Source organism: Balaenoptera musculus, chromosome 19 (assembly GCF_009873245.2).
Source record: "Balaenoptera musculus isolate JJ_BM4_2016_0621 chromosome 19, mBalMus1.pri.v3, whole genome shotgun sequence".
In the NCBI taxonomy this organism is placed as follows: Eukaryota; Metazoa; Chordata; class Mammalia; order Artiodactyla; family Balaenopteridae; genus Balaenoptera; species Balaenoptera musculus.
Window position 1 is genome coordinate 31254073 of NC_045803.1, and position 15843 is coordinate 31269915.

The 15843-nt window shown below is 38.1% G+C and overlaps 1 protein-coding gene across 1 annotated transcript in view; it reads left to right on the forward strand.

The window, feature by feature from the left end:
* The window catches only part of LPCAT2 (lysophosphatidylcholine acyltransferase 2), a 64136-nt gene that overhangs the window by 14234 nt on the left and 34059 nt on the right, over positions 1–15843 (forward strand). Inside the window, exons 7-10 of the mRNA XM_036834524.1 lie at positions 149–183; positions 3254–3308; positions 12923–13005; positions 15607–15732. Coding sequence (XP_036690419.1) covers positions 149–183; positions 3254–3308; positions 12923–13005; positions 15607–15732 — 299 coding nt within the window. The remainder of the gene's footprint in view (positions 1–148; positions 184–3253; positions 3309–12922; positions 13006–15606; positions 15733–15843) is intronic.

Sequence of the window (15843 nt, forward strand, 5' to 3'; positions counted from 1 at the left end):
TTGTTTAACAATAATAATATGCTTGTCTTACTTTTCAGCATATTGCTTTTAATTCAGAAAGAAAGTATATTCAGTATCAAAATAAAATTTTTGTTTTATTTGGTGTTTTTTCTCTGAACTAACAGTTTAAATACTATTGTTATTCTAGGATACTGTGACATGGACATGGCAAGGATATACATTGTAAGTCGCTTATATTATTATTAGTTTATATAAATTTTATTCGAGCGAAGAAAAAGAATTTGTTCTTTTTTTTTAAAAAAAAAAAAAAGCCTTATTTTTGTAGAAGTAAAGATTTCTAATCAGATCCTCAAGTCTTGTAACTGATAAGTTTCTGCAGAGAGCATAACTATCTTGCCCATTAAACCCCAGTGTCTGCCATGTGCAGAATTCTAGTTGTTTGTCAGGTTCTAATGGGTCTCAAGTGTTTATCTACCAATTCTTAAGAAACATTCCAGTGATCTCATTTGCATCCTACTTAGCTTAAATTTTGTAGTTTCATTCCCATTGCAAATTTAGCATTATCTGGTGTCTCCATCTTTATTTTACTGTATTCGTTTAAACAGTCCAGAGCAGTTTAGTCATATGTCCTGAAATAGTTGTGATGTGTCTGATTTGAGTTGAGGAAATAGCTAACCAAGCTTTCACTTCCACTCTTGGATTTTAAGAGCCTAGGGATCATACAGTTTCACTGTTAAGCTAGCTGAAGTGAAATAGACCTTTTAAAAAGGGCAGAACATGTAGAATCTTAACTTTCTCTCAGGAAGTTCTTTTGTTTAGCTCCCCTGCCTGTTTACGTGCCTCCTTTGGTCCTTTACCTGCATGGAGAGTGTCGATATCCCTCTGTGTTCACCTCAAGGAACCTGGCTGGCTTTGGGTGGCAGAAGAGAAAAAAAAATAATAAACCTTCCCCAAACTTAAAAAGATTTTAAAAAGACAGCCTGTTTATATTTTGGATTTGAGGACTTTCCCAGGACTTATGAAGTAATGCCTCTTGATACTGTTATACACAGAGCTCAAATTATTGATGGATAGGTGACGATCACTTGGAAATATTTAAAAGAAATCGTCATTTGCCTTCAAGTACATTGTAGACAATCCAAACAACTTCTGAAAATTAGATTTTTTTTAACTACAACATACTTATTTTCTCCATTTTTTTGTGTTTGTAAGTTGCTTTGAAATGATACATTTAAATCAGAATAGATGGGCCAATTACATGTGTTAATAAACATTGATACGCATGAGACATTTATGTTCCTGTTATACTTCAGTCCCTGGTAGTTGAAGTTAAGTAAACAACACCAAAAATAAGGAACATAAATTGTAAAAGGTATCTAGACATTATGCCATCTTTAACCCTACAGGAAATCAGTCTATTCCCTTGGCTAGAATACATATTTCCTGTCATTACTAATTATGAATTCCTGGTTTTCAACTTCTATACAAGGGAAAAGTAGGAGAAACAAGTAGTATGAGAGCATTTTAGAAAAAGAAGTGCCTGAAAATTGAGGGGATAACATATTTATATTTCCAGAGGTGTGTCATCCTTGGGGCCTTTACAAGTTAAGTCCTCATAGAGATAGTGACTTTGGGTTCATTGTGACCTTTTTTGGTTTTGCAGCTGGGCTGGTGGATGTGAAGGTCAAATAGTAAGCTTTTCTGGAAGGGAGATCAGGGGTAAATAGAGTGATTGAGTTAATCTAGGCTCTAACCTGAGAAATGTGTGACAGAGGGGGAAAAATAGAATTCAGCAAAGAAAGAGAGGAAAAAAAGTATTTTCAGAGTTAAAGATTTCTTAGGATTTATAAACAAACACAAAATCTTCTGAAGATACAACGTTGTTTTATCCAAGTGCCACATCATACTTATGTGTGGTAACCTCTTGTTTCCACCTTTATCTTCTGATCTTCATGTTATATTTAGCACTGTGTCTCTTACTTCTAAATCAGTTTTCTCAATTGCCCTGGCTCCGAGTACTACTCTGACTCAGGATCTAGGGAAGGGATTTTACACCAAAGCAGATGTCCTAGAGGAGAGGAGACTCAGGGACTAACCATCAAGAAGGGAAAGCCTTGGAAAAGCTGTTTTATGTTAGTCTAAGAAGTGTTGTTTGGTTTGTCTGTAGTGTGGACAAGTCAAGTTTAAAGAGATCTTGTGTGTGGTTTCATTTGTGTTTTTTTTTTTTTTTCTTTAACAGCATTCAGAATTTTCAGAACAAAATATGTATTCAAGTCATTGAATTCCAAAGCTCAATTTAAATCATTAAAGAACAATTTACTTAATGATAGATAATATGGATTGGCTTTGTGGCTTGGAGTTGATAGTAAAAGATTCTTTCCATTTCAAACAGAAGATAGGAGAACTGACACATTAACAATTTATAATTAATTATGGAATTAATAAACCTGTTTCCTAAATTCCTTCTTTTAAGTAAATTCCTTGTTTAAATTCCTAAATTCCTTGTCTTAAGTAAGTCCCTTCAAGCAATTTTTACAGGTAAATCATATTTTAATTTCTTAATAGCAAAAAAAGCTTGGTTGGTTATTTTCTTAAACATGTAGTCTAATTTACCCTGCCTGACTTCTGGGTCATCCGTCTACATGAGACGAAATAAAAATCCCATGGAAATCTTATCCAGAGAGTCTAAATATACACTGGAAAGCTGCAAGTAGGAACCATTTCAAAAATTATCTTGGAGAGGGTTGATTATAACCACTTTAAAGAAAGCCTTTGTCTAGCTTCACAATGAAATCTGAAACTTTTCAGAAAATTTCCCCATAGCTAAAACATTTATTAATAACTGGGACAGTGATGATAAAGTTTCTGCTTTTAAGGAAAGGCCCACTGGTTTTTTGTTTTTTTTAATATTAGAAAAGAATTTAGTAATGTTTTACTCAGCAGTTTTTCTATAAACACATTAATGTACCTTAAAATGTGACCATGGTTAGTTTCTCTAGGCCTATGAGTCTCAGCTGTCAAGAAGACTTCAAATTTGGGGTTTAGTCTGCTGAGCTGCGGCTCTGACCCACAAATACATATTTGGTATTGCATTCAGCAATTTAACTTTTGAATATCAAGAATAGTTCTCTAAACCGAAGAAGTGTTATAGCTACAGTGTGGCATTTATAAATGGAGAATACATACAAAGAGTGACATGGGGTTGCTTGTATGTAAAGAAAAGATTGTTCAGTAATATTAGATGGTACTTGTATTACCACATAAAGATGGCCTTCTCTTTTTTTCTCTTCAGCATTCAACTTTGTGTGCTCACTTGCTGCCAGCCCTTCACAAAGGTGGAAGTTGAGGTAAGTGGTTCAAAATGTAGCCTTGGAGCCTAAGATTTGGCCTTACCTTTCACTGTGAATTTTCAGTCTAGAGAGACCAGATGTAGAAAGATTGGAAGTTAAATCCGCCACCTTGAAAATAAGCCCTGGTCTTTTGCAAATTGTGTGCCTAAACCCAGTCTGTCAACCCTAGCCCTTAGAACTGTGTTAGGAAACACAATTTCCTAACTTCTGGGAACTTCCAGCACGTCACCACCCTGGCTGGCCAGATTTGCATCACCCGTTCCTATCTTTTAATCCTTTTAGTTCTGACCTCTGCCAAGTTGTATGATATGCCTTCACATCCTGACCAAAGGAGCTACAGTAGCTGGTAGAACCCCACAACTTCTTGAAGAAGTATGTTCTGTGAAAGCTGAGAGATTGTGGGAGAGGTAAAAGTGAGGGTCTCTCACTCTTTAGAGTGAGAGACCCTCACTTTTGGAATCAATCTGCACATGGAAAGCCTGAGGAAATCATGTTGTATGAGCCGTGAAGGCAGCTCATATCATCGTTCACAGGACAGTTTTTCAGTTTAAGTCACAGTAGCAGCTGTAACACTGGAGGAGTGATTAGAATGTTCTGAAAATTCTGACCAGATTTTTAAGACTCTGAAGGTTGATTCCAAGAACTATGCTTAGTTTCCAGGAATGACATGGAATAATGGACCCCTGAATTCAGAATCTCGTTGGCTTTAGTGATACCCTCAGGTCACCTCTGAAGAGAGAGGGTCAGAATAGTGGTTCTCCAGACTCTTGCCTGGATTTTCCAATTGCATCCATGGCTTTTGTAATGAAAACCTTAAGTTTGCATATGTAATTCAGAGTTCTGTGCGGGGGCCTGTGCTCCAGGTGACAGGACTGTGGAATGGAAGTCACAAGAATCCTATTTTATTTTGTTGGATAGCTTGGTTGTTCAGCCATTTAGATGTTGTCAGCAATACCAAATGATGTAGGAGGGCAAATTATGTCAAAGTGAATTTAACTTCAGTGAAATTTTTCTTGAGACTTGCAGGTTGTCTGCCTGCCTTGAAAATACCTGTTTACTAATTATATGCCACACCTCCCCACTTTTAAAACCAGCTCAGTATCTCTCAGTGTGACCAGAAAACACTACATCTTGGAATATACTTAGATGTTTCTAGAGAAAAAAACTAATCTGTATCCTAATTAGTTTAGGAAGTACCAGGGTAAATAAAATGAATCAGATTTCTTTTCTCAAGACTTCTCAGTGCCTTTGAAATGTTTGACCACTGAACCCCTTTTTCTCTGGATACCTCCTAGAGCCAGTTTCCATAGAATACATTTTGGGAAACCCTGGTAGAAAGAAATATCTTATTATTTCTAAGTACTTCGACAGAGCACTGCTCTTCCTTCTTGAATAACTGCTCAGATAGCTAGCCCTGTTTTCTTTCTCTAAAAAAAAAATAAATAAATAAGAAAACCCATACTTAAAACAGCCATACTATCTTCTCTGCAAATTTGGAAGATTATTTATATATATATGCTGTTCCTTCCTCTAAATTTACCCCTCTTTAGCTAAGATGAAATCTAGCAAGAGATGTGGAAATGCACATAGAACTGTACATTTTTTTGTCTAGCACACGTGTCAGTGGTCAAATTGTGTTACAACAGAGGTATGCAAATTCCTCATGCTTTTGCCCTGACCACTATTACCACATTTCCTTTCCATGTCATGGCTGTCCTTCTTTCTTTTCAATTACAATATTTGCATTCTCCAACCTGTTCTCAGACCTGTTTGGATAATATTTTCTGCAAAGAAAAGAATATATCCTTTGTTCGATAACTTCACACACAAAATGGCTTTCAACCAGTTGAAAAAAGCTGAATAAGTAGGGATTTGATGTACAAGAATTGTGGTGCAGGGTAAGAAGATGGAAATTTGTAGGCTTCAAATTGGGTATTCTTATTTTAAACTGTAATTTAATTTGAGATTTATGAGTCTACCTTCCACCCAGGGGATTCCTAACTACTTTATGATTTTTGAATATTTTAATTCCCCACTGTTGGGATGTAACTGGAAAATGTATCCCAGCAGCCTGCCAGGCACTAAGTATACCCACACCCTGGCTCAAGACTCTCAGGAGCTGGGCACTAGCTCTGAGGCTCCAGCTTTTCCACCACATCAAAGGAGGCCCAGCTTGAGCTGCCCCAATGCAGCTTAGTCAGAAGTCTCAGTACATTTAGTTGCTACAATTTCAGTTGTCCTGGTTGTTCAAAAGCACCTCCTCTGCTTTCCTTTTTCTTTAAAATGGATGGAAATCCTAGGTATTATTTTTAACATATGTTTTTAGACCTTCTTGAATATTAATTAGGTAAACCTAATTCAAGATGTATTATTCAAGAATATAGCCTTAACTTTATGGTTTTTAAAATGAGCTATGAGGGGATTGTTACTAAAATGTCCATTTAGACACACTTGTTCTTGTGATTCAAGGACTTCTCAGTATGTTGAAGGCTGTATCCTTTAGTTTCACAAGTCTCCCCTCATTAATGATGATTATCAATCTCTTTAATTACCAAAATGATCAGATATCTAAAAATCTAGGGAATATAATATTTAGGACTATTTCCTTACCCACTCCTTCTCTGCTTCCCCAACACAAAGACTTATTTTTGAAAAGGTTATTATTTTCTTGACTCTTGGGTCTTAAAAATACAGGTGCCAAACCTCATGCCCTATGTAATTGGTCTTGTGGCATCTTTGAACAATGATGCCATGTGTGTCTACAGAATGGTTCTACTGAAAGTTATTCTTTGAATCATAATGTGGCATAGTGGGTGTACTTAAAGCATCTTTTAGTGATCACTTTTATCAGCCAACTACTCCACAAGTATTCCTTAATAAGCATATGGCTTAGGGGCATAGGGAATAAGCTAGCTAGTAGGGAACATCCCAAAATATGACATAAATTAAGAGCCTTCTAGTTTATCTCATGAGAGAGAATATAAGCAAAGTCAGACTATATAGCACTCTGTGGATAACAGCTAGTTTCTGAATGGAAACATGACATTCACATTGACTCTACAATCAGTTTCCTTCTTCATGGGCTATATCTTAGTTTGCATTCAAACTATGTTGACTTTAAAGCCATCCATTATATTAGAGATACATAAAAATGATTTGTCTGTAGACATACATATTTTGCTTTAGGAAAATTCCTTGGCAAAGCTTATAGTGAGCTTCTAGTGGCTGCTGGCATTACTTAATGGTAGGTAATTCATTGCCTTGTGATAGAAAGAGTCTTTCTTTTTTCATTAAAAAATTTCTGATGTAGGAAAGGATTATAATAATGAGTGTTACGATCAACACCTATAGAAATATATCACTTTTTAAATCTCTTAAAGCTAATTACTTAGAGAAGGTTCAAATACATTTGTATAGTTTATTTAAATATCCGAATGCACTAAAATGATGTGTAGTTTTTAATCTAAAACGGGCCTTTCAGAAAACCATCACACAAATACATACATACATACACACACACACAACACACCCCATATGTATTTGTTCTAACAGAGGTCATTTCTTCTGGAACTTGGTAGAATTGTGGAATTTGTAAGTGGAGAAATGGAGTGCTATAAGAAGAGCGTTAGCTGGGGTTTTTGATCCAGTTCTGCTAATACTTACCTGTATTTGCTTGAGCAAATTACTTAAACCTCTCTAAGCCTGTGTTCTCACTGGTCAAAGGGGGATAATAATACCAATTTTATAGGGTTGTGAGGATTTAATCAGGTTGCTTGTGTGCTAGTATGTGGTAAGTTAGGCATTAACTTTTATTCACCTTATCAACTAGATTTTCCTGTTCTTTTGGGAAGGAAGGAGCTAATGTTCATAAAACATTGTTCATAAAACCTTTCTTCTTTTGCATTTCTCCTTTTGAAGACTGTAAAGGAGAAAAGGAGAATCATGAGCAGAACTAGAACTGCACTTTTCTTCTTCTTCTTTTTCTTTTTTTTTGGCTGAACTGCGCAGCTTGCGGGATCTTAGTTCCCTGACCAGGGATTGAACCCCAGGCCCAGCAGTGACAGCACCAAGTCCTAACCACTGGACCGCCAGGGAATTCCCAGAACTGCACATTTCTTAAGATTCACCTGTTAAAATCCTTTTCTGTTCCTTAGAAGAAGAAAAAGTTGACTGTAGCGTCATCACTCGTCAATCTTTCTCCCTCTCATCATCACTTATTTAATAGAAAGGAATGCGCTTGATGTGGTCAGTAAACAACGAATACACCAGTCTCACTGGTAGTGAGTATTCGTGTAAAGGACTGGCTCTGGGTAATGGAGAGCCTTAAACAATAGGCGGGGGAATTTGGGCTTTATCTTGTGTGCAGTCTAAGGCCCAAGAAGAGGTAGGAGGCTCTGGGACCAAAAGTGCAAACTAGAGATGCTGGTGTGGGAGACAGGCCAGTTAGTCTCCTCCTCTCATCTGGATCAGGACGGTACAGAGTAAGCAGGGTGAGGGAAGAGGGGATACTGCAGTGAGGAGGGGGCTGGAGCTGTGGAGCCCGTCTCGGGTGCAACGGGAAAGGGAATTGACGAAGTTTACACAGGATGCTGCCAGCAAGGAAAGACTTCCCTCTACCACCCAGGTCTGATTCCTGGGTCTGTGAAATAAACTGACAATAGGCAGATTAACAGCGGAAAAGATACACAGATTTATTAAGTTTTAATATGGTATGCACAAGGGCAGCACAGGGAATAAAAAGGGAATACCCAAAAAAGTGAGATTTGAGAGCTTATGTACCATATTAAAAGAAGCAGGGGATACAGCCGCTATGGAGAACAGTATGGAGGTTCCTTAAAAAACTAGAAATAGAACTACCATATGACCCAGCAATCCCACTCCTGGGCATATACCCTGAGAAAACCATAATTCAAAAGGACACATGTACCCCAATGTTGATTGCAGCACTATTTACAATAGCCAGGACGTGGAAACAACCTAAATGTCCAACGATAGATGAATGGATAAAGAAGATGTGGTACATATATACAATGGAATATTACTCAGCCATAAAAAGGAACGAAATTGGGTCATTTGTAGAGATGTGAATGGACCTAGAGTCTGTCACACAGAGTGAAGTAAGCCAGAAAGAGAAAAACAAGTATCATATATTAATGCATATATGTGGAATCTAGAAAAATGGTACATATGAACCTATTTGTAGGGCAGGAATAGAGACGTAGATGTAGAGAACGGACATGTGGACACTGGGGGAAGAAGAGGGTGGGATGAGTTGGGAGATTAGGTTTGACGTAAATACACGGGAACCTGCTGTATAGCACAGGGAGCTCAGCTTGGTGCTCTGTGACGATCTAGATGGGTGGGATGGGGAGGGAGGGAGGTCCAAGAGAGAGGGGATATAGGTATACATATAGCTGATTCACTTCATTGTACAGCAGAAACTAACACAACATTGTGAAGCAATTTTACTCCAATTTAAAAAAAAGATGAATTAGAGCTTCCACATAGTTTATAGCAGAAATAAAAGTTTCAAATTAAAAAAATAAAAAGCAGGGGAGGGAGGGCATAGGCCACTTAGGGGAGAGTAAATGATTTTTAAGAAAGACCAGTGGGCCCTTAGAACAGATGGGAGACATGATGGTGTGTGATAAAGTTTGTCTGGGTGTGATGTTGACTTCTAGTCTCCTCCCCTCTGATGAGAGTCAGTCTTCCCTGTTTGATGAAACTCCCCAGGAGCACATTTAGGACAATTGAGTTCTTTTTGGAGGATCTGTCATGGGCAGATAAGGGGAGTTCAGAGAAAGCCTCTCCCTGCAGTGCTGTTTTTAAGTGCCTACAGCTCAAAAATAATTGATATACCCAAGTGGCACATTTTGCAGTTGCAGGTCCTGAACTCCTTCACTGTCTTCTTTCTAAAGTTGAAAATGAAGTATCATTGAGATGAAAGTGGAATTGCAACTTGAGAAGCAAGGAACATGTTTGAAACAGGAAAATATGATAGCAGCAGGTCAAAGAGGGACAGAAGAGGGCCGCCAAGCAGCAGTGAGGTTCAGTTTAAGTAACTTGATCCTCGCCCATCACATCCACATTAAAGAAACAGACCCAGTGTTAAGAGCACATATTTTGGCCCACCTGCACAGATTAGAAAGATAAAAGAAGATCTTCGACAACAGAAACAGAAAAGTATTTTTTTATGTTTGGAGGCAGCATGGTCACCTTGGGAAATTACATAATTTTTCAAGCAGCTCCAAGGAACTGAACATGAATTTGCAGTAGCCTCAGCCAATAAGATTTTGTACCTTTGTTTAGCATCTCTCAGCATCACTCTCTAACAGGATTAGGGAGGCGGGATCAGGAGAGGTGACCGAGTATGTGATTAGCGCCCTGCGTGTGGCAGAAGTGACAGATTCTAGGTGACAGAAAGGTCATAGAGAAGTATCTGATTCTCAAAGTCCAGTGTAGATAGGGAGACAGATGTTGTCAGGAGGGGGTGGATAGAGAGGGATGAATAGGTCCTGAGGGTGACCGTCAGTTTCTTGCGGTCTCTGCAGGACCAGGTTAGGGGTGAAGTAAACACTAATAGATAATGAGGGGAAACTCTCATGGAAGAACTTGTCAGAGGAGGAATTAGAATTGCATGTTTTTTCCATGGCCAAGGTGGAGTTGAGAAAAATATCTGTGGCCAGATGAAGGGGTGTGAAATCAAGATGGGCCATCAATGTGGATACTGGGGATAACGAGAGAAGATAAAGGTAGAAAGGATAACTTGTGGTCCTGGGGTCACTGGGGTATTTAGGTGTGTATTAGCGTTCAGTAACAGACAATGACAATCATATTCCCCTCTCTCTGGCTGATCTTTCTTCCCAAATAAAAGATATGTTCATGCTGCGACCCTTGAATGACTTTGTACAAATTGGAAATGTGATATAGAGGGCAAGATCTTATCCAAGGAAAGGTGACTTTTTATTAGAATTTCCATTGAATTGCTTCTCAGGAGGCATGGGGCCTTCAAGACCAGTGAGTATCAAATCCAGGCTTTTAACTATTTTGAACTCTCGGGAATTTTTTTCCTCAAGAATAAAATGCCATGCCAATATGAGCGTTATTAAAAATCATTTTATGGAAAATATTCCCTGCACTAAAAGGAACCAAACCCATAGTTCATTGTATTGTGTTTGGCTAACAGTGTAACAGCAATTTATTTTTTAGGGTTTTCAGTATGAACTTTTATGACCTACCAATCAAGTGTATCATAAATGAGCATTTAGCTTTTTTTAGTGAATAATTATATGGCAATTTAAAACTTTAATTGATTGTATTATTTTGTTAGGTTTTTATGAACATTGATTTTAACATAATTTTCTTCCTTGGATTTCATCCTAAGCAACTATAAGAGATTTTACTAGAACAGGATGGAGGGAATTTTTAGAAATATTTATTTGCAAAGATTTTTCATTGCTCTGGATATATAAGTGATGTGGGGACCTCTGGTGGCTTAGTTTATTTTTCCATCTTAAAGAATGACTGGATACTAAGCGAAAAGATAGAAGTCCAGTTGGAAAGGACCTTAGACGGCATCTACTCAAACTTTTTCCTTTGACAAGAGAGGGAATTGAGGCCTATAACGGCTAAATGACTTTTCCAGGATCTCACAGCAGAGCCAAGGCATCAATCCAGGCCTAGTGCTGTCTCCGCAGCATGCCACTGTCCTCTTGGAGAGGATGTTAATAAAATAAATGTGAAAAGTAAAATAACAAATAGCACATTATCCTGTGATTTCTGTCCATTTTATCCTAAAAATGACAGTTGGGTCCATGCTGGCCTGTACACCCTCCCTCCCTCCCTCTATTCATGGTCTTACCATCACTCACAGAGTGATTGTGGTTGCCTCCAGGGGTTCTCCCTGCTCCGAGCCTCTTCCTCTTTGGTTATCCACTCCCTGCCACCAAAGTTACTGCTCAAAAACTTGGACCGGGTCATTTCACTCCCTTCCTTAAACTTCATCTCTGAGTCACTATTGCCCGTAGGCTTCTTAAACATGGTTAACAAGCTTGAAAACAGGTCCATGTGAGTCTGAAAGTGGTGTTATTTATACAGATATTTACTTTTCTTTCAAATTGTGACCTTGCCATTTGTGTGTGGCTTAGCTATATTGTTTAACCTCTCTGGAGCCACATTCTTTACCTATCAAAGAGAAATGGTAGAATTTGCCTCAAGAAATTGTTGAAAGAGTTCAGCACGTAAAACCCCTTATATAAAGTACCCAGCACACAGTAGGTTCTTGAAGGATGGTAGCCCTTATTGGTGGACTTAGCTCGCTGTATCGTACATTTATTCCCCACTGCATGAAGAACTCCTTGAGGGCAGAACTTCCTTGTCATGTCTTCAAGGCTTAGTGTGGTGCCTGGCATATAACAGCGTGCCTAAGCAGTATTTGTTGAATGGAAATGAGCCATGAAATCTTGAGCAAGTCATTTAATCTTTGTGAACCCCAATTCCTTATTACTAGAATTGAGAGGATTAATAAAATGAAATAATGCATATAAAACACCTAGCATGGTGCCTGGTTCAGTTAATAAACAGTAGGAATTGGCAAGATCATGTTTATCCTCAGAAAGTCAAGATCAAGTATTAGCTCTTCTATAAAACCTCTTTGGTTGCTTTTCCCAGCCCCGGACCAAATTAATCGTTTCCTATCCCTTGTGCTCATACTCCAGGAAGGATGGTTTAATGGGGAAAACAAGGGCTTTAAAGTCTGACAGGCCTTGAACTGAATCCTAGTCATGTGGCCCATATAACTTTAAGTAAGTTAATTAAGCTTTTAAGCCCTATCATTAGGGGTAATGATAGTTAGTGCGTGTTGTGGCAGTCTATCCTGTTAAAATATGGATCTTCTTTAGAGCAGGAATTAGGGTCCTGTTCATCTTGCCTGGTATATAGTAGGTGCTCAAAAAATGTACAATGACTTAAATATAGCACTGAAAGCTTGTTAATGTTAGGAAACTATAATTAAAAACAAGAATAGTACAAATGAGGTATCACAGAATATCAGGTGGAGAAAAAAAAGTAAAATTTAAAATGATAAAGCAAAACACGGTAGAAAGCCAATATAAGGGTTCAAAAACAAGCAGAAGAAATGATAAAACATAAAGCTTGATCAAGTGATAAAAATATGGCTGATATAGGAATGGATAGAGAAGATAAACTACAAGAAACAAAGTACTACCACTAATAACGTTTTCACACAGAGGGTAGGTGGGAGAAAATGCAGCTTTGAGAGTAAGATCTGAGTAGTTTCAGCTTTACAACTTCCAGAATTCCAGACGTTGGCTCATTTCATCCTCACCACAACCAGGGACGTGGGTGGTCATAGCCCTCCTTTCAGAGTTGAGGAGACAGTTCAGAAAAGTTAAAGGTCATACTAGTTAACACGCAGAAAGACCCAGAGCTTGGATTCAGATCTCCTGAGTCCAAGCCCAGTGCTCTTTACATTCTATCCTATAACCCGTGTGCTAGAAAGGGGATTTCATATAATGACAGCTTATAAATTAATTTAGCATTTAAAGTCTTAGGCCTCACAATTGTAATGGAAAGGTATATTTGCTTTTCAGTTTATGCCTGTTCAAATACCAAATGATGAAGAAAAAAGTGATCCTGTCCTTTTTGCCAGTAGAGTCCGGAATTTAATGGCAGAGTAAGTATCTATATGTGATTATGATCAGTAAATAGTTTTAAAATTATTGGTAAATGGCATTTAACATTGTTTGAAGTCTTTGTTTTTTTCTGAGGGCCTCATTCCCCAACTCATTTTGGTAAGGAAAAATCATGTGCCTAGGAATGCGGTCAGTAAGACCATCTATAAGTATTTTCCCTGACGTAACCCCAAACTAATGGAGATGTAGCTTTGCCAGAAGGGGAACAGGGAGGGTACATGAACCAGGAGAAACCAGCCAGTGACCTCCAAAGGGTGAATTTTCCCAAGCTGGCCAGTCGCTGTCAGACAAAGCTAATGATGGTCTGAGTGGTTCCTGCTGTGACCCGCCTTCTATCCCCTCAGCCTCCATATAGCTGCCAAGGCCACGTGTTTCAAAGGCATTAATGATTATAGCACCAAAGAGGAAAAAGTTTGCAAGGGAATGCAATAGATGCATAGAAAAGGGGGAAAGTCACCCTCATTAAGGGGATGGCTATAAATTTAGGATTTAGAAACTGCAAAACATGAGGCAAGTATTTTCCTGCACTTAAGGGAGTTTTAACTGGCCACTATCCTGATTAAATAAATCACCTCTCCTCCTGTAATGAAAGAGTGTGTTATACTATTCCCACCACCCAGGCAGCCTCAGAGCCCTCCAGGTGTGCACCCTCTCCCCAAGCACCACCTCCCTCAATCATGCCCAACGGTAGGTTTGGAGCTAATAAGCCAGCAGTATTTATTCTCAGTAAAAATGCAATGAGAACTCTGAATTTAGCTTCATAGCTGAATTTGGCATTATAAGCAAGATTATATATATTATATGTATATTACATATATTAATGTTTCACAGGAGACTAACTTTATTTTCAAAAAAGAATAAATGTTTAAGTGTTTGGCTGAAAAGCTTTTGTTACTATGTGTCCCTACATGTACTTGATTTACCTAGTTTCTAGAGCAGCTACAAAATTTGCTTTGAGATTGTTTGCTTCCCTCTTCCATTATGTTTTCATACTAGCTTATGTCCAAAATTTAGGAAGGAAGATAAGTATTAGGAACTGAGAGAATTTACATCAGATATTTTGACTTCCCAAAACCTGCCTAAAAACAGAGGAAAGATTTGTTTAAGCAGGCTTTTCCTGGATTTGGAGGCGTGGAGGTAGAAGGGCCTTGGATAAAGAGTAAGAAAGACCTCAGTTAGCTGTACAACCTTGGATAAGTCCCCTCCAAGGCTCCTTTCCTCATGTGTAAAGTGGGAATTCTAATCCTTGCCTGGCTTTTCTCATAGTTTTGGTTATTATGAGAGTCAAGTAGGAAAGTATATGTTAAAAGCATTTGAAAATGGTAAAGAGCAAAGCCGAGGTAAGTAGCGGTGGTCGACCACTAATAAATATTTACCAAATCCTGTGCTAGGCCGTTTGCTTGTGTTACCTAACATAATCTTCACAGCAGCTCTGAGGCAAGTGAGGAAATGGAGGCTCTGAGGGCTAAGTGGTTTGTTCCAGATCATGGCAGATAGTGAGAGTCTCTGGGCTGGGATTCAAATCCACACTTCCTATTACCAAAGCCCAAGCTCTTAACTGTTTTGTTCTACTACTTACTCTTATAATTCCTGAAGTGTTTTTAATTTTTATTTTCCTTATATATTCTTACACCCAAATAGTCATTAATCAAAAACAGCTTAGTGGCAGGTAGGAAAAAAATGTTTATTCATATTGCATTCATTGAAAATTGAATGTTCTTAGCCATGATTCAACAAAATCAAATAACAGTTGATGACATAATTTTATGATTGTCACTGAATGTGTGTGAATAAAAATTTAGCCAAGAGGGATCTGCAGGAAATTATTTTATGTACAGCACAGATTTTCTTCTTGTCACTCAAGTGTTTTTTCAAGTTCTTGTTAATACGTATTTTTTCCAGGTCTGGTTCACTATTAGTAGATCTCTGAGCAGGAGGGAGGTAGTCAGTGCTGTGCACTCCTTTGAGGATGGAGGGTGTTTAGGTTTGGAAGAAATATGATCTTATAATCAGTCCTCATTAGTATTTTTTGAAGATTGCTATGTAGCAAGAAGGTGATCTTCAGTCTTAAAAGATGGAAAGACGCAGATGGCTAGCAATATGGATAGACTGTTCACTTATAATATGTACAGGTGCCATTTATCTGTTTAAATGGCACTTCCACAGGCATTCTTAGTTGGTCCTTAAAATAACCCTGTGGAGGAAGTGATTATTCCTATGTGCAGATGAGAAAAGTGAGGCTTAGGTTAAGTGCCAGCTGGTAAAAGACTCCATAGGACTTGAACCTAAGTCTTCTCATTACTTTCCATGGACTGAACTCAACTATTATTATCACTGTAGTCAAAACACAGAACAAAAATGACTAGCTGGCAGAAGCACACAGACATAAGGAGATTAACTCGGGCCACAATAAGTCTGTGAAGTAGAGAAATATGTCTCTTTGGCAGTAGTAAGCCAAAGCCACTGGTTCAAAAAGTAGTAAATACTTTTCCATTTACTGTCGTTTGTTGACCAATTCAGGCCTAATGAAAAACCATCACCTTTTTGAAAAAGTTGAATCTGTTTGCTTTTTAATACTTTAGAGCTCTGAGAATTCCAATAACAGATCACACCTATGAAGACTGCAGATTGATGATTTCAGCAGGACAGCTAACACTGCCTATGGAAGCTGGGTTGGTGGAATTTACCAAAATCAGCCGGAAATTGAAGTAAGCATATTTTAAAATTACCACACTTTCCTAAAGGTGTCCAAAAGAGATCTGAAATCCAGTATGTTTATTTTCTCTGGTTTCATTAATGCTCAAACTCTAGAACCTACG